The sequence below is a fragment of the Netta rufina genome, assembly GCF_964035555.1.
Source record: "Netta rufina genome assembly, chromosome: 11".
Taxonomy (NCBI): Eukaryota; Metazoa; Chordata; class Aves; order Anseriformes; family Anatidae; genus Netta; species Netta rufina.
The window spans coordinates 4267585-4293670 of NC_140134.1; the positions used below are offsets into that span (position 1 = coordinate 4267585).

General features: G+C 42.8%; 1 protein-coding gene across 1 annotated transcript in view; it reads right to left on the reverse strand.

The window, feature by feature from the left end:
* PRTG (protogenin) overlaps nucleotides 1–14934 on the reverse strand; it is a gene marked incomplete at both ends in the record, with an annotated part of 78950 nt that extends 64016 nt beyond the window's left edge. The window contains 2 exons of the mRNA XM_084293652.1: nucleotides 13749–14051; nucleotides 14868–14934. Coding sequence (XP_084149778.1) covers nucleotides 13749–14051; nucleotides 14868–14934 — 370 coding nt within the window. The remainder of the gene's footprint in view (nucleotides 1–13748; nucleotides 14052–14867) is intronic.
* Nucleotides 14935–26086: the final 11152 nt, after the last annotated feature.

The window sequence follows — 26086 nt, forward strand, 5'->3', positions numbered from 1 at the left end:
ATAAGCAGTCCTGCAGAAGTCTACTGTATAAAAAGAAATAGTAGTAATAATTATTAAAAAGACACAGATATTTAATAACAAAGAGATGGATATTGACATGACAAATTTCTATTCAAAAGGTTAACATGTCAGAAACTTAGTAACCGCAGTCCTACAATAGCGCTATATATTATTGTTACTATTATTACTGCAATATTGCTGGGATATTACTGTTTGGTAAGTTTACTGGCAGACAGTGCCACCAGTCTGCTCAGAATAAGACCATCATTTGCACAGATCAACAGACCAGGAAAGGTGACTGCTGGTATTTTTAGCAAGATTCCTGACTGAAAAACAAACAAACAAACAAAAAAAAAAAACACAGGTTTCATCTGTACTATGTAAAAATAAAGCTCAGCAGCCAATTCTCTGTTTTGGGATACTTGATAGGAAGGATATTTGTCTTCTCAGAAAATGATGTTTTTCCCATTGACATAACTCTAGGCTCTGCTATTCCTTCAGAAATAGTCCTGTTATTGGGATTAAAGCCAAAGGGGAAAGAAAAAAAAAAAAAAAAGATACAGGGCCAACCCCTGCTAACATTCCAAAACTTCCACCTTACCTAGCACAGACGTTTCAATGACTCTAAATCAGAACGAAGTTACAAGAAACAGTCTGCAGCTCAGACTTACTCAGTTGTTTCTTGAGATGGTCTGAGCTATTCTACCAGTTGATAGCTCCAAAAAGTTGAGACAACCCTTCCCAGATAGTCCCATATCCCAGCTACTCCTTCTTGCTTATATCCAAGCCAGGTCTAGTACTTGTAGGATCCCAGAGGACACCAGTTCAAATCATCACAGCTAACTACATTAGTTCAATAATTTACATATCCCCAAAAAAGGTGTTTTTTCTGCCATGTTACCAATCAGATGAGCACCACAGACTGAACAAGAGACATGGCATTTACTGCATCCTAATCCCTACACTTCCAAAACTTCAAAACTAGTGTCAGCCACCTTTTGTTTAAAGCATGATTGATTCTTCTCTTTTGGATAGATTGAACTTCTTTATATTCCATTGCAGTTTCTTTTTTAATAGCTTCATGATCACGTCGTCAGTGGAATTTCATATCCAGTATCCACCTAAAATCCCATAGGCTACCACTAATGAAGGACATTAAAGTAAACATCAACATTACAAATGCTTTTCTTAACACAGAACATGGGTTTTGAATGCATTTTATTCTCTCAGTAGGATCTACCTCCAGTATCACCTCCGGTGCAGAAAGTATAATATGTCTTTGACTCAGCTCTAAAAGTAAAGAAGCACTGTTTCTAAACCGAAGTCCAATGAAATTCTTCACGAGAAATGCTTATCATATTCTTAAAACGAAATATTCTCAATATAACCTATGACCTTAAACAAAGCCTAGTATAATACCATGTATCTTATAATGATACCTATTAGCAAATTAGATATCTTGCCTTGTGTGCAGAGAAATAGTTTCCTGCAGTTCATTTATGATACATAAGGATAGATTTTTTTAGCGTGCATATTTTTATTATTTATTTTACATAAAGTCATGAAATCACAATCATTCTATGCAGGTGCTATGGATGAACATATAAAGCACTGTGTGGATTTCAGGGATTCACCATCTGAAAGCTTTTATTCTTCCACAGTGAAGGAAAGTTATGACCTTTGACATGTGGCTATGGTGCCAAAGAAACTGCTCATAAATGTGTGTCAGTAAAGAAGCAGAAATCAATAAATTCATTTAATCCAGTGAACTATTATGTAGTGGGACACAATATATTTTAAAGAGCCAACTGCTCTACTCTTTCTCGCAAAAGATGAACATCTTACCTAACAGATTTTGGGATGTTCAATTTTTGGATGGTTTTACAATCTGAACCTTGTCTTTAACCCATTAATAAGCATTTTAGTCTGATATGCCACAAATTGTTAGCACATTCATTCCTGCTCTGAAAAATCCCAGATACAACTGGATCCAGGTAGCACAACAGGAACACTAGCAGGTGGGCAGATATCCTATTAACAACCTCTACCATTGCTGGAGATAGCTATCCACAGGAATCAAACACAGGCAGGTGTTAAAAGCACATATTTTTCACACCAGGTGCTCAAGAGCAGAACGAATAAGATATCATTCCAAACACTGTAATTTCAAAAGACCAAATGAATCACTACCCTACAACATATATTATGAAGCTTTTCAACAAAGCATTTGGTCATCTACCATATGTTTTATGTGAATCAGCAATAAGCAATATCATGTGAAGGTGATGACCATTAAAAACAAGTACTAAATGCCATGTGCTGGGCATGTCACAAACTCCAATCAGTATTACCAAAAATTCCATGCACTGCACACCGTACCAATGCTTACCTCTTCTAGTGTTTATCATAGCCAAGAATCCCAAATACTAGAAAATAATTATTGCTAGAAATAAGGTTCACAGCCTTAAAACAAGGAGAAAAAAAAGTTTACCAGCTGGAAGGAACAACAAAAATTATGTTTCAAAAATGAAAAACAAACAAAAATCCTTGCACCATATCCACTTCTTAAATAAACAAAACATTAATTTTGAGAACACATAGAGTGATTCACCAGACTACAGACTTAGATGTACCGGATGCATGAGCCACAGTGCACAGAGCACTGCAGATTTGTATTACGCCACATATGCTGTATACAGCTCAGTCGTGATAAAATTGAGCTGCCCTCATGGCACGGACTGGCTGAACTAATAAAAGCAGTATCCAGTTTCAACCTCTACAGAAGATCAATGATAAATCTGCTTGTAAACTGTGGGTCACAGGGCTGTTTGCATAAAGGAGCACTAAAAGGAAGATGGGAAAAAAAAAAGATTGTCATGTGCTCATTTACACTTTGGGGGGACGGTGAAGGGGAAGGAAGTTTCACCCTTGTAATTTGGGACACACCACATGCAAAGTTTCTCTTTCCTCAGGCAAAATGACAGAGTCGTGCCAGAACTCCTGGAGAATATTTCCAGTTAACATCAATTTGCCGGATGTCACAGACAAGTTTAATGAACAAAATGATAAATGTCTGTCAATGGCTTCATAAAGTCAATGAATTCTCGTTACAAAGAGCATACATAATGCACAGCTCTGCCTGAGGCACATGTTAGAGTTATTAGAGGTTTACTAGAATCTCAGTGTAGACAGTGACATGGTAATTTAACAATTTACACTAGTTAATCTGCTGATAAATTACCCAAACAATTATTAATATGTTCAAGATTGTACTAGCAAGAGAAAGCAAGAAATTATTTAGAACTCTTCTGCGTGTTCAAAGACGTTGAGTCTCATTTTAAAGTTTCCTTGAAAACATGATGGCTTATTTGATAACTTCCAGTTGTAACAAAACATGGAACAAAAACCAATACCAGGTAACACTGTCCCCTTGTTATTGTCTATTGTAAAGGCTATCAAAACAGCTTTTTCTTAATCATACTTATTATCTGATTTTGAAATGACAGCCAGACCACTTGAGACAAGATATTACGCTTCTGTCCAATCATTTTTACCTCATCTAAATTTGGGCTCAAAATTGACCTTTAAGTATCTTATGACACTTCCCTCCTTTGCCACAGCTGTGAAAATAAGCTCCACTGGAAAACAGTACCTCCTTCCAGCCACCAGACAGGAATAAGGAGGAGGAGGGGATTAGCAGAAGCAGTTTTGCAAGTCCAAAGCAAAAACATAGCATATTAAAAAAAAAAAAAAATACATGCAGCAAAAACTGCCTGTGACACATGAGAATTAGAAAAGGGTGGGAACACTGGACACAAATGCAGAGAAAAATGTGAATATTAGAACAATCAACAAACAAATGAAAAGCTTTTGTATTCAATGCTTCTCCTGTCCAAGTTACGTTAAGGTGTGCAGAAGTGAGTGCATCACAATACAGCTTAAAAAAACAACAAGCCAGTCTGTGACAGGCGGATAGATGGCCTTGGTGATGTTGGTGTAAGAAAAGGCAACTGATCATCGCTACTTCACGTGAGAAATTAATACTGCAGAGGTTGAGGGGATACAAAAGAACAGATTCTTTTTCCAGTCCTATTCTCTTGTGTTTTTTTCTCTTTAACCTGACATGGCTCAAATGGGAGTTATACATGTATCTATATAAATAACTCAAAACCCTCACCTAGAAAATTCAGAAAGATATTTAGTGTAATGTAAGACTTGAGAAGTAAGCCGTAGATATCTACCAGGGTATCTCCAGATTAACTGTTACACATGTCGTAAAATTACAGATCAATTAAGAATCCAGCATTTTTTCTTCTATAATTCTATTAATTTATGATACCATAAGGACAGGTGGGTTTTGCACAAGAAATTCTGACCTAATGAAATGAGAACAGACAATGTAATCAGTCAATATGAACAGGAATCATATCTAAAGATGCTTAAACAAAAAAAAAAAAAAAAATCAGTCTGAAGTTAAAGAGTTGCTGCTGTTCACAAAATCTCCTCCAGCTTCTAACATGCAGGCATCAGTGGATCCAAGATACAAATCACAAGCTGCAAAGACTTAGTTTAACTGCCCCCTAGCTATGTATTAAAAGAACACCAGAAGACATGTTTAATGCCTGTAGTAACTTTTGTGAGTCCCTTCCCACTGGTCAACTTGGTGATAATTTCTTTCAAAACTGACTCTCACATTCAAATAACTTCAGAATGGAACAACAGCTAATTTCCATTACACATACTTCTAGGATAAAGGAAAACATTGCTATTTTCAAATTCAAAATCACAATTTTAGCCTGTTCTGAGACTAGTGGACTAGGTAACATCTACTTAAGCACAGGCTTGGCAAAGACATTCCCCGTCTAAATACTGATTTGATGAACTGCAGGGTTTTGAGACAAAACCCATCCTACCACCAGGCCCATTATATTGATTCTAGGTAGAAAGTTTTCTTCTGAAGATTTTACAGATGAGAAGGTATATCAAGACCCTCTCCTCCAGTTAGATTTGTGCTTTTCACAACAGAATTCATTCATAATTCACAAACAATGGAAATCTTATTTCTTGCTGTCCAAGAGAACTTCACAGGGGCTCTAATGGTAGTCACTTGGCAAAGGCTGGAGACATAATTTGCTCAGTAGCATTCTACTACTGAAAAAAAATGATAAAATAGAAGTCAAAGTAGAACTGTAAGGTCTTGAGAGGAAAAGTGATGATCATTACTTTCTATGCTTTCTATGGAAATGACTGCTGAGTTCTTTTGGTTTTGTTTTTTTACTACTGACCTGACTGAGCAGATGGCTCACCTGTATTTTCTTCTGCAGCAACATCCCTTAAAAATGGCCATACCTCAGCGTTTCCTGAGGTATCTAAACACAGGGTTTCCACACTTGCAGATTACTAATCATTTTTTGCACTTTTTTTTCAAAAAAGAGTACCTTTGTCTCTACCACCTGGTCTTTGGATTTTCAATTTTCCAGTGTTCTGTTTGGTTGGTTTGGCTTTGTGTGGGGGGTTTTTGTTTGTTTGTTTTCTTTTTCATTGTGTATAGAAGCAATTCCTTCATATATGCTATACAAGGTCAAATTACATGACCTGGTTGTTTCCTGTACATGCTCATGAGTTTTTAGATAGTCAAAGACAGGTTTCCAAAAGGAGTGGGGCTGGGACCGAGTGCATCACGCATTCTGCGAGCCTCACCAGCCTCCATGCCCATGACTGCCAGAAACTCCACTTAATGAGGTTCCTACTCATTTTCTATTTCTGTAATGAACATTCTTGTCCGTTTTCAATTTTGCTAGGACATCTCTATCAGTGCATCACTCATTCCACTTGTTTCATATTCCAGAAGTCTTGTCTTTCCTCAAAGCATTTTCTATGTGCAGAAACAACTTTTTAAGATCATTTTCAAATAACTTATGGGAATATATGTATATTGTTACATTAGTCAGAATAAATTAGTTTATACACATGTAAACCCAAGAACCAAGTCTACAAAAGACTAAACTCCACTCCTGGCCAACTTTCTCCCCCCCCAGTACTTAAGACACTCATTCCTAGCAGCCCTTCCAGAGATGGTGAAGTAGTATCCTGGTACTTTGCAACTTTTGCCTCAAAGTAATGACTAAATTCTAGTAACAGCTTTAGCTATAAAACTTGTCAGCATCTTTTATAACATGTTGGTTTTCAGTATTTCATTTCTCATGTTGCATTCTACTGCTCTGACACGTAGTGAACAAGAAGATCCTCACAAGTTGCTATCGCAGTTGCTACAGTGAAACATCCAAGCTAGAAGAGAACATCACTTCCTCAACAACTACTGAAAAACACACTGATTTTTCCTATCAGCCAAACTCGGGCATCCCCTGACTCTAGCAGGATGTTAAGAGCTGGTAGTATAACAGTGGCACAGAAAGACTCAGACACCCTGAAATTTCTACCCTCTAAAACACAAAGACTGTACATTGTCATTCTGGGGGGGTTGATAAGGAGAAGAAACTAAGTGAACTTCACAAGCATATGGCAGACCTACATGCACCTGGGAGTAGGGGGGACTGATACCTAGATGCTATTCCCCTGCGTTACAGATGCACTGATGTGTCAGAAACCTCCTTCCAGAAGCCCAACAGAGACAGGCAATTGAGAAGCAGGGCCTTGAGATGATAATTGTATTATCCAGATGCCACTTTGGTTTGTTGTTTTTTTTTGCCTTCATGAATGTTCACATTGTTAACAACAGAACAAAACTTTTCCTCCCTCGAGAAGATAAAATCCTATTTCATTAAAATAAGTAAATAAATAAATAACTGCTGAAATTTAGGAAGCATCAAGATAAAAAAAAAAAAAGGCAGCAAAGAAAATCTGTCTAGTACTACTTGTTTACATTTTCCTCTAAAATATAAAGAAGGCCATCTCCCTCCAAATCTTTACATACAGAAAAAGCAACACAGAAGAGAAGGTTATGATTTCATCACTTAAGTCACAGTTAAATCCTCCGCACTCTATTGGTTTCATACCCATCTCCTTCCCATGTCTGATGCTTATCTCCATCCAGTACCAATTTTATCCATACAAACAAAAAAATGTTTTCAATACAGATGCAGGTCTTTGAACACTACCCACAATGGATTTCTTAGTGCCCAGCACAGACCTTCTAGTTTGATTTTTTCTCCTCTAACTCAATTGCCAAGACAATCAACTTAAAAATGTAGATGTTGCTTAAAATTCTGCTGCTTAAAAGCAATGTAGAGGTTGACCCTGGTAACTAATGTTGACCATACAACGCACACTTGCTCAACAAAATGGGAAGGTTTGACGTTGTTGATTACTTTTTCACTTAGGTGGTGATTACTAGTTATAAAGACTGGAAGTAATCAATCCCAATTTAACAGCTGGGCCTATTGATGGGACAAAAAAAAAAAAAAAAAGAAAAAAAAAAAAAAGAAAAACTAAACAAAAGATTATGTACACAGTTTTGGATATGAGATGTAGAAAAATACAAAACGTTGAGCAAAACACCCAAAAATGAAACACAAATATGTCAATCGATGGACAAATCTGTAGGAAAGTTATTAGTAACTTAGAAATTCTTCCTCCAAGACTCTCTTTTGTCATGTCTTAAGTTGTCCTGCACACCATCAATAGCCACAGCTGTTAAATTGTGAAGACGTGACAACAAGTCTCCAGGCAAACAACTGCTCAGAGTGAGATCCTTTTCTTTAGGATAATCAGAGCTGGCTGACAAAAGGGGGCCTTACTGAATGCCCTTTCAACAATGTCTACACCAAGAAATGCAGAGAGGGAGGGAGAAGAAAGGCAGGGGTGGGGGGAAGCACCACACTGCAAGAACAGAACAGCATCCTTTGCTGCCCTGCAAGAAGAGAAATCTCAACAGTTTAGTACGTGCTTCACATGGAGAATTTGCATCAGGTAAGAACACCTCTAGTCGTGGCTCTGAACAACTTGCAGCACGGCACCACGTTTCCCTTTGACATTTCTCACACAGGTGAGGGTTTTATTAGCTACAGAACCCACTGCCAGTCAGACTGAGCTTCCCTTTAAAAAAAAGAAGCTGGTAAAAACTTTATATGTTATAAAGATAAGGTGATAAAAAACAGTAAAAACCATCATAACTTTGGCCTCACTATTTTGGAAGAACAGCAAGCACATAAAATGCCTCAGGTTGACATTATGCTTGACAAATGTGAAACTGAGACGTTGAGGAAACCTGTGAAAAGCTCTCTTCTCTACTGACATGGTAACGCAAACAAAGACTGTTCATAGGTGCTAAGTAGAGTTTCTTATACTTGTTGTCCTGGAAAGTATGTAAAAGCCCCTTCCTTAGCCTGTGGAAGACCTGTTACACGTGCAGACCAGTTTCTGCTGAAAGAAGAAGGAATGCCCTAGTGCAAAAGAATAATAATAAAAAAAAAAAAAAAAAAAAAAAAAGGTAACAATTTGTTATGTCTTGACAATTTCTTCTGTAAATATGTTGCAGAAGCCCAGGTCAAAAAATGTCTGGGGGAGTTCTAGAAGAAATTTCTAAAAAAGAAAGAGTTAAGAAGGATAAATTTCTCTCTCTCTCTCTTTTTTTTTTTTTTTTTTTTTTTCTTCAGTGTATCTGAATTAAAGTACAAAAATACTACAGCTCTTCTTCACTGTTATCAGCTAGCATTCCCAATTGAACAGCTGGGCCTATTGATGGGACAAAAAAAAAAAAAAAAAAAAACATTAAACAAAGAAAAACTAAACATTAAACATCTTCCTCCTGCCTTAAATACTGGAATGGAAATACACTGCAGATCAGCCACATTCACTCAGCTTAGGAAGCAGTTCTCTTCCCAGGGCACTCAAATCAAAGCAATAGCAATAAGGCAGCACTTGTAAAAACCTAAAACAAGCGCTTCCTCAAATTGTCTGTAACCACACTAGTCCTACAGCATTAAGACCTTGCTATCTCTTTTAATACAAGACTATTGTCTACAGCAGCCATTTGCCACTTCATTCCATCTCAGTCAGAAAACACTTCTGCCCTTCTGCTCCCCACCCCCATCTCAGAACTTGTTTCTCCCTTCATCACTATTTAACATAATTAAACATACCTTTGAGATCTATAAACATTTGGAGGATACCTGAGATGACAGATTCCACACTGAAAGAAAAGCATTAGACCACAGCTATTGACCTCCTCATTTAAGGCAAGGCACTAAAATTAATTTTTAAAAAAGTAATAGCAGAAGGGCAACGTTTCTGCATCTGTACACAATCCAAAAAGGCCACACTTGAAGAACATTTATTTTTGTGGCAATCTAAGCTTTGGTAGCATTCCTCCACCAAGATTTTCACCTTCACAACACTCCTCTCAGTTACACCAGTACAATCAGTGCAAGGGGCTCCATAACGAAACTCATCAGGGAACTCATTTGGGTTAAAAAACATCTTTTGTTTTAATTCTATTATTTTAACCCTGATCAGTTCCCTGTTCAGTTAGCCACACGTGTAGCTGTGCCCACAGGAAGTAGGGCACAATGCAAAAGTGGGAACAAGCAGCTGGAACAAGCATGGTTTAGTACTAAGAAAGCGTGATTGCCATAGCAGAGGATAATGCACAGCTGGATGCACTCTTAAGTAATCAAATATTTGAAAGTAGAGCAAAAGATGTAGGATATAAAAACAAAAACATTACCAGTTCCCTGCCACATGGACTAGGCCCAGCAGTTCTCAAACTGTAACGAAAGCGAACAGCTTCCTTAAGGAGCATGTTCCAAGAAATCCTCTGCTCGAATAACCTTTCATTCTGGTGTAATGCAGAAACCTGTTCACGAAGAATGGGCTTAATGTTTCTTGTAATTCGCACGTAAGACATTCAGCCAAGTTACAAGAGGAGAAAGGGTTCTCTAGGGATACTTCTACCAGCTGTATATATCCCTTCCATCCATTTAAGACTTCAATTTCCACTTTTTGTGAAAAGGAAATAAACAGTGAGCATCCTATCCAATCACTACTCAAAGCCTGTGTTACTAACTTCAGAACAGGATTGCCCTTTCTCCGTTTTTCCTCAGCATTACCTTACTGCAAGTCTAGCTGTATTTATGGACAGAGTCTTAGTCAACTGTGGTTAAACTTTTATTCACCATTTAAATTGCAGAAATACAAAAATCTCACTTTATTTATTTTTAGCTGATTATTCAAATTGTACCAGAAGTGCTTGGACTTCCTCCACGTTGTACATGACTTTTATATTCTGTTTAGAGAGATCTCTCCTAGTAGCAGTGGCAGCAATAAGGGGAATTTTGTGTAAGTCGTTTACTCTTCACTATTAGCATTTTACCCCTACATGGTGCCTCACAAAGACCCGCACAGGAACCTCCCTCTCTCCCCCCTACATCAACTAGCCAGCTTTGGATGCAACTATAAGCATGTACCGATACGAATATTTAGTTTTACCTAAGCAATACCTCAGCTCCACAGCTTCCTTTAAAAAAGTGGGGGGATCTTACAAAAAAAAAAAAAAAAAGCCCTAAATTAGTCAAATTCTTTTGTGCATGGATGAACAACAGGAAAGCAAAGCCTTGGGGCCTCTGGGGAGGAACCCTGTCCCTGCAGACCTACTCTGATGTGCTCGGGAGATAAGGCTCCATAGTGACACTTAAGGAAAGGCCTGCTCACATTTGAATTTCTGCATTCCTCAAGAACAATTCATGGCAATCACTAACTTTGCAGAGGAGCTACATGAAAGCTTTGGCCAATGAATGAGGGTCATCTGCTCTTTATCACAAGGGTAAACCTCATCCTGGCCAGTTTCTAACCTTTTAACCCTGTGAATTCTTAATTTGCACATGAATAATGGAATTCTTGCCAAGAGTGCAACCTTCAGCTTCCAGTTCCTAACTTTAGAAACCAAGACCTGATCTCCTTGTGTGTTCAAATCTTAAACTCTTGGACAGATTAAAGTTTTTGGTTTCCAAATGCAACACTAAACATTACAATTCTGAAGCAAAAGATAAGCTTACCAGCAAAATCTCTGATCAGGCAGAGTAAAAGAACATCCTTGCACCCTGCTGCTACCAGAGACCTAAGAGAGCATTTGCTTTTTTCCTCCCAAGAAAGAATGCCCATTTAATGCCTATTCTCCACCTGTTTAATATGTATAGTTCTTTCTGTAGCCTGACCACAAGGTAATTTGCTTTTGCAGCAACCACAACTGATTCTAAACAAAAGTTACAAGCCTAAAAAAAAAACCATAACTTCAAATTTCATTTCCTTTAAACCTCTGCAAGTCATGACAGCCAGTAGAGCCACTGGAAAATGAGATAGAAAAGCAATTTTGCATGTGTTTTCTGGACGTCAGTGATACAAGTGGTAATGACACCAAATATTGCCTTTTTTGTAGCTTTACAGTAAAGATACGACATTCTGAAACTCAGCAGATTGGAATACGACAAAAAGGAATAAACTGCTGCATGGAATAATTTCACGTCTGGTCACTAGTTAACCACTTAATCTCTAAGTCAACATCACCTACTGTGACCATTACAGATCCGCTATCTCTTCTAGTTTTCTCCAACAGCCATAAGAAACCTTTTTAAGCATTCAAAGAAGAAAAAGAAACCTTTTGTCATAGTCTTACGGGAAGGAGAAAAAAAAAAAAAGGCAAAAAGGCTGCAAAACAAGAGTATCATTCACAACACACAATCTATTTGCTTGTGTGTCTTCCCTGGTGGTAAGATTTCATTATTTAAAAACAAACCAAAGTGAAACCATCTTTCTGGTGAAATGACGTGTATGTGAGAAACAAACATTTACGGCAGTTCAATCCTGTCTGAAGAAAAAAAAAAACAAAACAAGATCATACCAACGTATTACTATGCTCTACTACTACAGTGCTCCATACCATTCCAGAAGCTCTCTCACATGGAGAACACAGAGCTCATCCTGCAATGTCTCATATTTAATATTGCCCTAATTTTTCCCTCAGTCCTATACCCTGAATCCATCATCTACTGCTTTGCTTTATGTTTGTAACAAATGAGATTCCTATCCTCTTAAGAAAGGCTTTCTTCAGTTTGTTTATTAATGGTGCTGACACTCTGAAACCTAACGTTGTGAATGTAAATGTCAACAATATTAATACTTCATTTTTCATCATTTAGTCAAAAGTATCCAAGAACTACCAAGGCTCTAATCCTTAAAGTGAGTAAGATGCCATGATACAAAGTAATAAATAGCCAGTTTTCAGAAATTGAGAGTTCACAGCCTCTTGCAGCATGTGAAAACTCGTAACTTTCCTGGAGCCACCTGCTTCCACCAGGCTGGTCTTCATGCCGAAGCTCCAGATCACTGAACAAGGTATTTCACACCTTCCTGAGATACCTTATGGACAGCTTTTATATTCAGTTCAGAAGCACACGGGGGGAAAAAAAAAAAAAAAAAAAAAAGTTTAACATTCAGACTTTTTTAATGCCTGTTAATGTACTAACTGTATTAACTAATTAATTTCAGATTGAATTTGATAAAAACTTGCAATTCACAGCCAAAGCCTAGTTTCCACAGAGGTATCAGTGCCACAGTTTACTGCAACTTGCCACGAAGAACAGGGTTGAAGAGGTCAAAGGGAGCCTTTTCCTATTAGATTAAGTTCATCAGTTAAGTCCTATTAGAGAGGGAACATGAGAGGACTACACAAACTGTGTACTCTGTGTTATACTCTCTTTGAAATGACCCTAGCCTACTGGCAAAACTCTGCACTGTCCTGGAAGAAGGCATGGCATTCAGTTCCCAACGCACATCTCTTGCTCAATACGTTTAAAGATGCTAGGAAAACCAAGGGCAACACACGCTTGGGGTCAGACCATTAAAGCCATAAAGGCACTTACACGCAACAATTTCCCTCACCACTCAGGCAGCAGCAGGGCCTGGAGTGCCCACAAGTGTGACTCCCCCAGTGGCACTGTGTAACAGGTCCTTATGGCAGGTTCCAGAACCCTAAAGCAGTGGCACCAGGTAACAGGTCCTTATGGCAGGTTCCAGAACCCTGAAGCAGTTCCAAAAGGGACAGTACCCATCCGCCTGGCTGAAGGTAGACAGCAGAACAGCAAGGACTTGGTAATTTAGGGACATGGTTTAATGGTGGGCTTGGCAGTACTAGGCTAAAGGTTGGACCAGATGATCTTAGAGGTCTTTTCTAACCTAAATGATTCTCTGATTTAATCTTCATGATGGCCCTGAAAACCTTTTCCCTCTCCTCTCCCAAAGACAGCCATCTCTATTATTATTGTACTCTGCCCCAAGATATCCCCAACACTACTCATCACAACATCAGGCTATTGAACAAGAAAAAAAAAAAAAAAAAAGATTTGTAGATAACCCTTGCAAAGTTTCAAGAACAGGACTTGTGAAATGAGACCCAGAAGGTTGGTAGCAGCATGGCTCTGCATCATCTGCAACCACTCTACCAGCACAGCTTGCTCTGGTGAGCGAACCACATACGGCACCACCGATCACGAGGGCTCACAGGTGGCTCTGCCACTCTGGCCACATCACAGACTTGAACGGAGGCATGACAAGATTTGTTCATAATGTTTACACATATAGAAAGAAACAAGTGTTTTGCAGAATTGCCTCGCTATTTGCTTTTGTGATTTGTCTTTTCATGCGCACAAACATCAGAACAATAGGTTGTTTTGTGCTGGTCAGGAGCTGTTGCCACAGACTTGGGAGCAGGTTAACAAACAAGAGCTGGAACTTACTTGCTAGAGTAAGGTGACTTTTTTGACTGAGAATGGCTCCATGCTTGTTCAGAGCTAAGCACTGGTAAAATCCTTCATCTGACAGCTCTCCTTTCTTTCCTTCCACCTCACTGATGTATAAAGAGCCATTGGATAAAGTGTAGATCCTTTCATTTTCAGATACTTTGACTCCATTTTTCAGCCACGTAATAGTTATAGGAGCTTCACCACGGGCCTGGCAGTCTAAAACCACCGGATCCTTCCTTGAGACCGTAACATCTTGAGGCTCCTTCACAAAAAACAGTTCACTAAAGCACCACACTCCTAAGGGAGAGAAAAAGATTTTGACTGTAAGTACGGCCGTGCTTGTTACCCAGAGCACTTGTGAGCAATCCCACACGCACGAGGCAGACCCGTTACTGCTATTAAAGGCTCCGAGACCTCCCGGCCCTTCCAGCTGCACCCCGGCCCCCTCTGGGAAAGCTGCACCACTGCCTTCCAGCCGAGTAAAGTCGTCGGGGTCCAGGCTGCTCAGCCTCTTGCCTTCCGGCTTCCAGACGCATCCCGGTGTGGGATGAGTGTGGGAACGGGTGCCTCCAGCACAGCCCCGGCTCGGCAGCGGGGTGCTGCAGGCAGCGGGGTGCTGGGGTCCCCGCCGTGCCCCCACGCAGGTGCCAACTCCTGTCCGCCGGCAGAGCTCCGCCAGCACCCGCCGGGCGCCCGAGCCGCTCGCTAATTTTACAAGCCTGTCACAGGAGCTGGGGCGTCGTAAAGGGCTAATTTTACAAGAAAGCGTTAAGGAAACCCCTCACTCCGGCGAGCGGAACCTACCCTTTACCCCCCCGCTCCTCCCGTCCCGTCCCCGCTGCCCGGGCGCCCCTCACAGCGCCCCTCACAGCGCCCAGCCCTCGGGGGCGCCGGGCCGGTTAACGGCACCCAAGGGCCGGTTAACGGCGCCCAGGGGCCGGTGCCCAGCGGCCCGCTCCCGCCCCCTGCCGGCGGGGCTGCCCGCACCCCCCCGCTGCCCGCCCGCCCCGTCGCGGGGCGAACAAAGCGCGGAGCCGCGCGGCCGCCGGTGCCGGCTCGGTGCAGCCACGTGCGGCGGCGGCACGGACCCGGCCCGGCCCGGCCCGCACTCACCTGGCAGCGGCAGCAGCAGCGCCCGGAGCAGCGCCCGCAGCAGCGGCGGGCGGCGGAGCGGCGCCATTTAGCGGGACGCGGCTCGCGTGCCCCGCCGGCCGCCGCCAGAGAGCCCGGTCAGCGGGCGAGGGGAGGAGACAGGGGGCGGACAAGGAGCGGCCCCGGCGCGCCCGTCCCGGCCCTACCCTCCGCATCCCGTCTCCATTGGCCTTCGGGGAGGCGAGGGGCGAGGGGCAGGGCCGGGGCCGGCCGGGGGAGGGCCGCGGCTGGACGGGGCGGGCCGCGGCGGACAATGCCCCCGGGCCGGGCGGGGGCAGGAGCCGGAGCCGGCCCCGCACGCGAGGGGCGCCCGGCGCCATCCGGGCCGACCCCCGGAGCTGCCCCGCCGGGACCCGAGGGCGGCCGCCCCCCGGCCGGGTCCGCGCCCCGAGGGCGCCGCCTCGGCCGCTGGGGCCGGGCCCGCCGTCGGGGGAGCGGGGCGAGGGTCCCGAGCTCGCTCCTGTCGGCGCCCAGAGAGGGGCGGTGGGCAGCGGAGCACCTGGAAACGGGGCCGGGGGTCCGCCCGCAGCTCTGCGCCAGGCGTGCGGTGCCCGCCGCAGGTGCCGCGGGGCAGCCCCGGGAGCCCCCGGCGATGCCCGCCCGGCGCCCACAGCCCCAGCGCTGGGTGCCAGCAGGGGCACGAGCGGGGGAGCTCGCCAAAAGGGAGCCGAAACTGCAACCATGGGGCTGGAGAATCAGGGTACCAGCATCCTGCACGCGATGTGTTTGGGAGATGGCATCAAAGCAAAAGCTGCTGTTAGAATTTAAGCTTTCAGCTTCACCCCTGATTTTACACCACCCTGGCAGCCAGTGTGGAAACGTGGTTTCTAAGCTCTTTTTTTGTCTGTTCAGAGCGCTAAAGTTACGACCTAGGGAAGGCATCTTCTTACTCAGCAGATTTGCCCCCTGTTTGCATTCATTGTGATAGCTGCTGACTTCAGTGACAGGCAAGTTTTTACTGCTTTTTGTTCCTGCCAGCGCTGCAAAGTTCACAGAACCAGGAGCCAGCAGCTAAACTCAGTCCCTTCTGCTGCATCATCACCAGGACTGGCTACAGCCTCAGTTACTGACTCCTCTAAAAGCCTTCAGGAGAAAATCAAAGCCATAAAAATGCAACGTAAGCCATAGTTTGACCTTTCTCACTTGTCAGAAATACATGAGCAAAAGATTCCAGATTGCTATGATCTTAGCGTAAGTTTTTGGGGAAGGTAATTAGCAAAGATTAGCTTTGCATGCAAATCACAGTTACCCAAGAGATATCCACACAGTTTCACTCTCACTTTGCAGAGCAGAACCGAACATCCACCATTTTGGTGTCTGAATAGGGGTACATACAGCAACAGGCTCCCCTTAGCACGGTATTCTTGAAATTTCCTCACTGTTTTACTTTATCCAGTCACTAAAGATAAGAGTGTGAATTATGAAAAAAGTATCATTTATTAGAACTCAAAAATAACCCAAAGAAAATTGCTTATGAATTTATTCATAAAGTTCATTCTTGCCTGTGGCAAACTCACACCCTCCATCTGCAGCTCATCCCAGTACTGTACTCTCTCCTGCTAAACTCTGACTGCTCAGAGTGACCAGAATTCAAGATTTGCTAGATGATCTCAGCACATCTAGAAGACAAACACACCAACGGGAAATACACCTGAAGTGTCTGGTGTAAAGCCCCATGGTCACCCTCTCACTGGCTGCACGGAGACAGTGCCAACAACGAAATATCAATACACTTCTATCTGCAATTTCCCCTTCTAGCTATGTCCTAAATTAGGTATTATCTTTGAACTGTGTGGGACACATCTAAAGATTTGTTTTTTTTCCTCAGTGGTTAATGACACACAGCATGATGCTCCTGGAATGCATTGGACCTCACAGAACAGGCGTACCAAGGAATTGTGGAAAACTACTTGGGTGTTAAACAGAATGCTTCCAAATAATGCTAATAAAATGAGAAAGTTGTATTTAATATTTCTGCAATTCTCCTTACTTAATTTGAAAAGTCGATGTTAAGGTTATATTTAAGGCATTTAAAGTTGCATAAAGGTAAACAAATAGATAAAAATCAATGGTTTTGAGACCTTCATACATTGACATTTCCAAAACAAACAGCAATTCAAAATGCATTCCAAGGCTTGGACAAAACATTTCCACTTGTTAAAGCTCTTTGGAGAGATGCCAAACATTTCACCACAGCATCTTACCAAGGCAAATCTGATCAAATATGTACCTTCAGTCAGCACTGCAATTCCCACCCATTAAATAAGACCAGGAAACCCACACTTTCATGTTGTGACAAAAACAGTGCAGGCATTTTCAATGAGTATCTAACAAATATTTATCAGTTAGCTTGATTTTCCATATGGATTTCCCATTACTGCAGATGTAATCTGAGATACGTTTCTGATCTGTTCTGATTTGACGTATTGCTTCCAGGGGTTTCCCCTCCACATCCTTCACTAGTGACAGAGCAAAGCCCCCCCATGCAGTGGGAGTCAGGGCCCCTTGGAAGACTTCTTGCCTGTGTCTGGGGCATCCCTGTGACACTGCTCACACACGGGCTGGGTGCGACCTCCCAGATGGCCAACAGCAGCGAGGTAGAGAAGGGACACCGCTCCTGGCAGTACTTTTGTTTCAGAACCCTGGAGGTGCTTTTTGTAGGCCCACACTGTGATTACCTTGGTAGGGTAAGGACCCACTGAAGTCCTCCAGTGCAATCCTATTTAAAAAACTCAGAGTTTCCGCTTGCCCAGAGCAGCACTTCACAAGTGACTCCTGAAACCACCTAGAACTCTGTGGCAAATGCGCTGCTCCAGCACTGTGCACGTTGCAGAGATCTTACCACAGGCTTCTTTTCCAGACAGGATACAGGAACTCCCCAGTGGGTGCTGATTTGAAGGAAATACACAGAAAGGGAGTGCCATGGGTGTTTAGCATCATAGTTTGAGGCAAAATAATATTTTTTCTGACACTACAAAGGGATATTTTTGCTCACTTTGCACCGACATTTTCCCCTTTAACCTACCTAACATGCATCACTAACACAGCAAAATTAACACAACTCTGAGTTATCCGGTAACATTTCTGCATCATGTGCTCTGGTTAGTCGCTGGGTAGGATGAAACTGTCCCTTGTTAGACGTGGTTACTTCCCCCCAGCCCCTTGTTCCGCACAGCCTCAGGCAGGGTGCTGCTTCCTGCGGGTGGGCGGCTGTGCTGCAGTGCTGCCCAGCACAGGACACCGTCCCACTCCCCATTCACCAGCCCTTTTTGAGGCAGGCATGGGTCCTAGTGGGCAACACGGCAAATATGCCTTCAGAAGGGGAGCTTAGACCAAGCCGTAGTCCCACATGTGGGCTGGTTTCCATTAACTGTGTCTGTGCTGGCTGCTGTACTCAGCTGTGGCAGTGAAGCTGCTTTACCATCTCCCTGCACTATGCTGTGCCAGCAGGAGGTTTGGACTCCTGAGATCAAATACGATGTTAGTCTTAAATGGCTTAGCAAAGAAAAGCGCGTCCCTTTGGAGCACTCCTTGTGCCTGCGTCCAGGCATCTACAACACCAGTAGTTCCTTTTCCATATTTCTGTAGAGCAAAACAAATAAATTCCTTAGAATAAAGCAGTGCTGTGACTAGATCAGCACAAACTCTCCCTCCTTAATTTGTTGGATGTCATTATTTTAACACGTGTTCCAGTAATTAATGGGATCAGAGATAGGGCAGACTTGTGATAACATATGTAAATTCATACTTCGCCACTAGCTGATAAAGCCATTGAGCCACAGCTTAAAGGCACTGCCAGCTAGAGCTCTGTCAAAGGCACCGTGTTAGTGAGCACGGAGCCAATAAACACAATTATCTACTTGGCTAACAGTCTCACAGAAGCATTATCATGAGAAAACCACGACAGTTCAGGATGGGTCCAAGATATTGCCAGCCAATATAAACAAATCTATGCCTACTTTGCTCCAGGGCAGCAATTTTTCTCCCACCAACACAGATTTTTTCACTTGCCTCAATCTGTACTTTTGGCATATGTGGGAAGCTATGTAAACTTCCCAGTTTTGTGGTTCTTTTCAGACCACGTAAACCCTTTTCTGTGCTTTCTCTTAGATTTTGGGGTCTGCAAAGGAGATTATTTCTTTGAAATGTGTGCATAACTTGTGACTTGTGAAGTGGTGACTTCAGCAGTCACCACTTCAATGCCTTAAGACCTGAGCAAGACCGCTTTTAAAGTGCTACCAGCAGCTGGAAAGCCAGCACACTGTCCAGGTTGCTGTCTGTGAATTACCTGATTGACCTCATGATGCATTTCGCTCTCAGCTCGAGCCCTAACAAGCACAGCTTATGTTTCCTGAAAACAACAATTTAAAAAATCAGATTGACATTAACCAATCTAGCTCAGGTCTTGATTCTACTTCTCTTCTGTGTGTGTGGTTGCTAAAATCCAAAATTTTGGCCACATCATGATCCAGCAAGAAGAAAGAGGGACTTTCCAAAGGTGAATGAAGTCTCATGACCATGATGTTTATGCACTTTGCCTGAAGTGCTGGCAACAGTTCTGGAACAGAAGCTAACAGGCAGGACTCTTCAGTGGGATGGCAAATGGCAGCCTCAGGAAAAGGAAAAATTGAAAATTCACCTGCAACTGCATTTCCCCTTGGTGAACTCCATATTTATAAGATCTCTGTAGCCACGACGGGCCCCAGGTCCAGGCCACAGATGGAGAATGTGGTTTTCTTCCAGTTTAATATATATATATATTTATTATTATTATTATTATTTTTTTTTTTAAACCACTTACATTTCTTTCATTTTGAACCAGAAATAGTTCAGTTCTTCTGTGGACAGTTTTGTACTCGGCATTTCAGCTCAGTTTACCTTTTCCTTCTCAGAAACCAGAGACGAAGGAATAGCATCATGGTAGCTGTCTCATCCTGGCTGTCTGGGAAAGGCCGTGACAGAATATGATTGGCCTGGACACAAACTGCCTGAGCTGGGTACCTGCAGTACCACATCTGCCTGACCCAAGAAGCTCTGAGACACCTGGGGAAGTAGATTTGCTCCATGGGAGACAGTCCCCTGTTTACAGGAAAGAAAAAGACAGGGAAGAGCTCCTCTGGGTGGAGAATAGTATCTGTAAGAGTCAGTAGTGCAGCCCTGTGGCCCACACCTATTTCTGAGCCAGTATATAATCATCCAAACTGCACTCCTGGTGCTCCCATTGCTCCCAGCCCCGCTCAGCCAACCCTTCCCCAGCACCAGCTCCTAGCTCAGCCTCTGGCTCTGCCAGCAGGGCCCCACAGGAGCTGCTGGGGTCTGTCTGGTACAAGGGAAAGTGTAGCTACAAGCACCCAGGGCAGGGGACAGCCAGCACGAGCACTTTAGCACAGCTGCTGCTGTATTGGAGCTGCAATCGTTTTTCAGGGCAGGCTGAGAGCAGTGGTAATTGGCAGAGCCTTATTAACTGCAGGGGAATTACGGTGATTTGCACCGGTTCAGCTCTGCCTTTAGCCAGCAGAGCCCTGAAAATCCAGCTAACGGGCTGCGTCTGCACTCCTGGTGCAGCATCATTAACCCTTCTGCTCAGGGAAGCCCCTTTCTTCTTTAGTTCTTGTTCCGAGTGTTTTTGATCTGGTGTCACTAGAGGCATGTGTAGCCACTTCCTTGCTGCTCATGCCAAACTCCTGATCCAATTACCACTGTATTCACAGATTTACAATATGTTAAGCTAACTCCATTAAGATCCACTATACAAATGTTTACCTTCAGCACATTTGGTCACTTAGTGGTTTCTTGCTTCATTTTGAACCCGTGTACAGTTACCATCTTGCTTGCCTTCTCAAAGGAGATTCACTCCTTCCCTGAGCAGATGGGCAAACACACCTTGGGCTGAGCCCTTGGGATGCTAATGAACTTTCTCTCCAGGGAGCCTTCCTGTACAGGAAAAGCACACCTCCTCGACAAAGGGATTTTAACACAGATCTCATACGGTTATAAACCAACAAACACCAAAGTGGAAGAAATACAATTATTTGCCACACTAGCGTGTTTTCCTTTTTTTTTTTTTTTTTTTTTTTTTTTTTTTCTCCTTCCAGACACCCTCCATGATCCCAATCTGCTGGCCTGAATCAGTGGGTGTGCCTCTGCCACGTTGTTTCGCTGTGCCCTGGAGGCAGCCTCCAGAAGTTCACCCCTGTCCTGGCCACACCAGGGTGAAGATGGGCTCTGCTGTGAGCTTTGCCAGGAGAAAGAGGACCTCCTCTTGGCGCTTTTAACAAACCACACAGCCACAGCTGCATAAAGAAAAGGCGCACACCTGAGATCATACCTGATCCCAGATGTACTCCTCTCTTACGCACAGCACAGAGCTCTAACAGCGTAGGGTTTGGGTGCACTGCAACCCCAAGCTCTCTCTTCCCAGCACTTGTGCCAGAGCCAATGCTCCACTGCCTGCAGTAAGGTCCTCCAGCTCCTCCAAACACCAAACCTTCCAGAAAAATCTTTTTTTTTTTTTTTTTTCCACCCCCTGATAGGACTTCTTTCCTCCTGGTTTATCTCCCTGACCTGGCTTATCATAGCATAAAATGAATGGAAAATCACCAAAGTTTGCACCACACAGGTGAAGGTACAGCAATAGCACAGAACAGCAGATATGGTGTCTGTGCACCAAAACACATGGAATAACTTCATTAAGGTTTTATGCATATGTGGGAATTGCAAGGAGGAAGAGGAACAGCCAGCAGGTGGAAGAAAACTGCCCCATATGCTGCAATCATGATATTAAAATAAATAAACAAATAAATAAATAGCATAATACAGGCTTCTCTCTCAAAACAAAAGTAAAAATCCTGAAAATGCAGAACTGTACTCTGATAAAATCTATAAATCAAAACATTAATACACCAGGTTGGTAAAATAAGTCTCAGATTGAGAAGAAATGAACAGAAAGAAATTATCTCCTAGGTTACCACTTTCTGTTTGAATCTACAAAGGAATCTCTCAAACCTTCTAGAGAGAGGCAGCTTTTTGTCAGTGTCTTTCTTGTTTATCATGACAACCCACTGTTCTGCAGCTATTTGTTTAGCAACAGGCATGAAATATGGTCTCTTTTCATCCCTGTGTAAGTTACCTTCATTCTGCTGTTAGAACAGGAAACACGCAAATCATTTCTGTCTTTTTTCCTCTATATGTTTGCAATCAGGAAACAATTACTGGAAATAAAATAAATGAAAAACAAAGCAAGTCAGAGGCCAACTAGCAGTTGGACATATTGCTGAATATACCCCACTACAGATACCTATTTATTTTTGCTGTGAAAGACCACAGCTCTTTTCTTTGTCTTAGCGTTCTCAGCTTACTAACAATGCTGCCTTTCCTCTTATCTACTATTTATCCTGAGGAACTATTAAAAAGAAGGATTGGAGGAGGCTTCCTGCTGCTCCTGTCCCATTTCATCTCACAGAGACATAAGGAATTGCTGGTCAGGGAGAGGCCACTTGGCCAAAGCAGCCTGTGCCCTGTAGGTTTATCTCCTCGCTGCCAGCACAGCTCCCTCCAGCGCGCTGCCCTGTCACGGGAGAGCGATCGCCTCTCAGGAGTGTGAAGATAAACAGATTTGAAGCCTTCAAGGCATGTTCCCAGCACCTCCTCCCCCTCACACGCACACAGGCTCATCCTGCAAGTGCCCCCATGCATGACGTGGCTCTGGGGATGGATACGGAGATGTTTGAAGGGCCGCATGAAGCTGTGACTTACAGCAGCACGCCTTCACCAAGAATTCGGGCCGAACCGCTAAAGGCAACACCCAGGTGCAAGGAGTGAGCCAAGGGGAGGGGGGTGAGCTGAGGGGAGCCAAAAGCTGGGCAGCACAGGGGGTGGTTCTTTTGATGCTGAAATTACCACCCCCATCACCCACAGTCACTGGGATTTTATCTCAGCGAGGCTGCTGGAATCACTTGGGATCCCATGGGGACTTCTCATTTTCTGGAGGCTCTGGAAGAGCCAAAGACAGGAGGCACGGCTGGATCGCGGTGCCCTGTGGGGCAGCAGGAGGAGATCAGAGGCAGGAGCACTGCCGTGCGGCTCTCCTGCAAGCACAGCCACAGGCAACCTTGGTTCATCTGATGCAGTTCAGCGCCTTGCAACACTCTGTGCCTGTACCTGGGTGGCACAAGGGCTTGTGTGGCCAAGCAAGGAATCGGATCAGTCAACTGAACCTGATGGAAATAACACTGGGGGGAAACTACAAGCATTTTTTGCTGGCATTAAGTCCCTGGTTCAGTTTAGCATGTGGCACACACACATGTGCCTGCAGAGCACGGAGACCAGGAGAACAGCCAGCAGTTAAGGCTGCTGGTAGTTTCAGCCGTGCTGCTATCCAGGATCTAATAATTACCCTGGGATTATGTTTCCTAAATAGTAAATAACGTTTTGCTGTTATTCATGTTCTGGTATCTCTGGAAGATCACAGTGGCCAAATGTTAGCACATGGCAGAACTTGTTGCATCAGGCAAATAACGCATGTACAAAATACACACCTTACGCACATCCAAATGTTCATCCTCCCTAGGTAAGTAGGAAAACTGTGTGTGGAATGGTTTTCTGCCAGGCAAGTGAGCGAAATTGGCCTGATGTGCTCAGCTGAGCAGCAGGCCAGTGCAAGTTATGGCCTGGAAAACTTAGCATCCCACTCAATGTCAGCATGCTGTTGCAGCTGCTAAACCATCATGCTGTAGACTAACCAGATGAGAAAACCCTCACCAAGCAGAGAGCCATCCAAATCTTCCTGAGTATTGAAATTCCTGCCGATTTCAGGAGAGACGGAAAGGGACAAATGCTCTTTCTGAGGTGCCCTGAGCGAGCTACAGCCCCATCCCTGTTAGCACCACCAGTGTGGGATGCCCTGAGTCACACCCTGTGGCTCAGCTCCCCGTCCCCATCTCATCCCGCCCCTGCTGAGCTGCAGCCCAGTCTGCAGCCCCCAGTGAACAGATTCAGCTATTCAGTCATCATGTTAGATAGAACACGACTAGGATTAGTTTCTTCACACAGTGAGAGACCAGCTGAGCCAGCCTGTTTGCACCTTACGAATCAATTACATAACTAGACTTTTTTCAATATTAAACAAAATGTAACCGACATATTTGCTTTCCTAATTCTGAAATTTTTCATGTACTTAAGTAATTTCATTTTATTTCACTTATATAAATGTCTACATTTTTTTCAAGTGAAAATTAGGTTTTAGAAGTGTTTACAGTCTTGACAAACTTTGAATTCTCACCGTGGAGAACAGTAAAAATTAATTACTTTGGGAAAAAAAGGCACAATTTTTAGCTCCATGTTAACTGAGCTCAACTATACTATTTTTGTCTTGGATGAAGCAGCACCTCTTATTTTTTAATAGTTAACTTTGAATTACACTAACAGAAAAGCAGTTGTAAGATTCTGATTAAGCATAGTGAATTTTTTTTTTTACTAACCTGTAAAATAATTAGTCTGTGAATCTTCAGCATAGGATATATATGATTGCTTAATACTGTTAACACAGGAGGATGCCCACAATTATTGGACTGAGAGTCTACATACAAATGAACAGTTTCCTCATCCCCTCTTTTTTGGTCCATTTCTATAAGCTGACAAAGAAAGTAAGGCATTTATTTAAAAATTTGCATTTTAGCAAGCAATAGTAAATGAAAAATAATTAGGAATTAAATTATTAAGGATGGATGACTAATTGTTGGGCAGCAATTCATAGAATGGGGGGAAGAGTCATAAATCCGTCAAACACTTTCCGCAACTGCATTTATTGTATGTCATAACCAGAAAATAATGTGCGATAGCTATTCAGCATGAAGAAAATATATTCACAGAAACTGCAGCTTCAGGCACTTCCAAGCTTTTCTATATAGCAACCACCCAGAAACTGAATTACCTGAGCAAGGGAAAAAAGCAGGCTTTCAGGACAAAGGGATGGCATGGCATGGAGAGGGTAACCTCTATTAAAGTGGCATAGTTTGTCATATCTGACAACCCACTGAAGAAAGTTATCACTAGTTAAGGGCCTGACCCTGCATTCCTTAAGTAGACAAAAATCCCTTTGAAGTCAGTGCAGCATCCTGCTCAGATAACTATATCAGGATTTGGCAATTAATGAAAACTTTTAATTTCTTAAGCAGCTTATAGAAGGCTTTCCCTGAAAACAAACAAACAAACAACCCTGTTACTTGTTACTCCCAGCAACTCCTAGGCAACGCAGGTTTGTTTCCAACAGCTCTTATAGCACAGTAGCTGTTTCTTACTAACTAGGAATTACCAAAAGTCAGAACCACATTGTTTTCTATTTGCATTGATCTGCCTTAAGTGTTCTTCTCTAGCTGATGTCTAATTGAAGGTTTTGACAGCTTTGCATTCAAAAGGTCAGTAACCAGTCCTCAGGGCAATTTGATTTAAACCTTTAGCATTTTACTTACTCCCAAGCAGCAGTGCATAGTAAGACATGCGTATTTGCAGCCTCTAAAAGGTCATACTTTGCAGCCCTTGAAAAAAAAATCTGAGTAAGAAATATTTCAACTTGTAGAAAATATCAGAAAAGCTATCAGACAATTACAAAAACATTTTCCGTTAAACTTCCACTCAAAAGGGCTTAAGAAACACAAATTGTGATGCACGTTTTAGTCTGTGGTATATTTCAGCTGAAAGTTTTACACTATCACATTTAGGAAGGCTGCCTTATCTGTCTTTCCTCAAGAGGCATGCTCACTTAATGTTTGTTCAGGTTTTCCAAGGCACTTTGCTTCCCCCCTCCCCCCGAAATCCCAAGCCTCTCTCTGGGACGAAAACCTGAAACCTACAATGCAGAATTTGTTTGAAGTCTCATTAAGCAAGAAACCTCAAATTAAGGACAGCTCAGCAAAACAAAACATTTTTCTACAGAGTCACGTGGATGTAAAACAAGTATTACATAGAAGTTCTCCCTCATTATCCCCTTTGTGAGCTGTTTGTATTCTGATTAGTGTGCTAATGATATATGTTTCACACAGAAAAAGCAATTAAGTCTCTACTTCAAAGCAAAATGACTTAGTATAAGAGTACCAAAGCTTGTGCTTGCTTCTCATGCTGATTTTGTGATGACATAGAGCAACGCAGCAGCTAGTTAAATGCTTAATTCTCATTGATAAGAA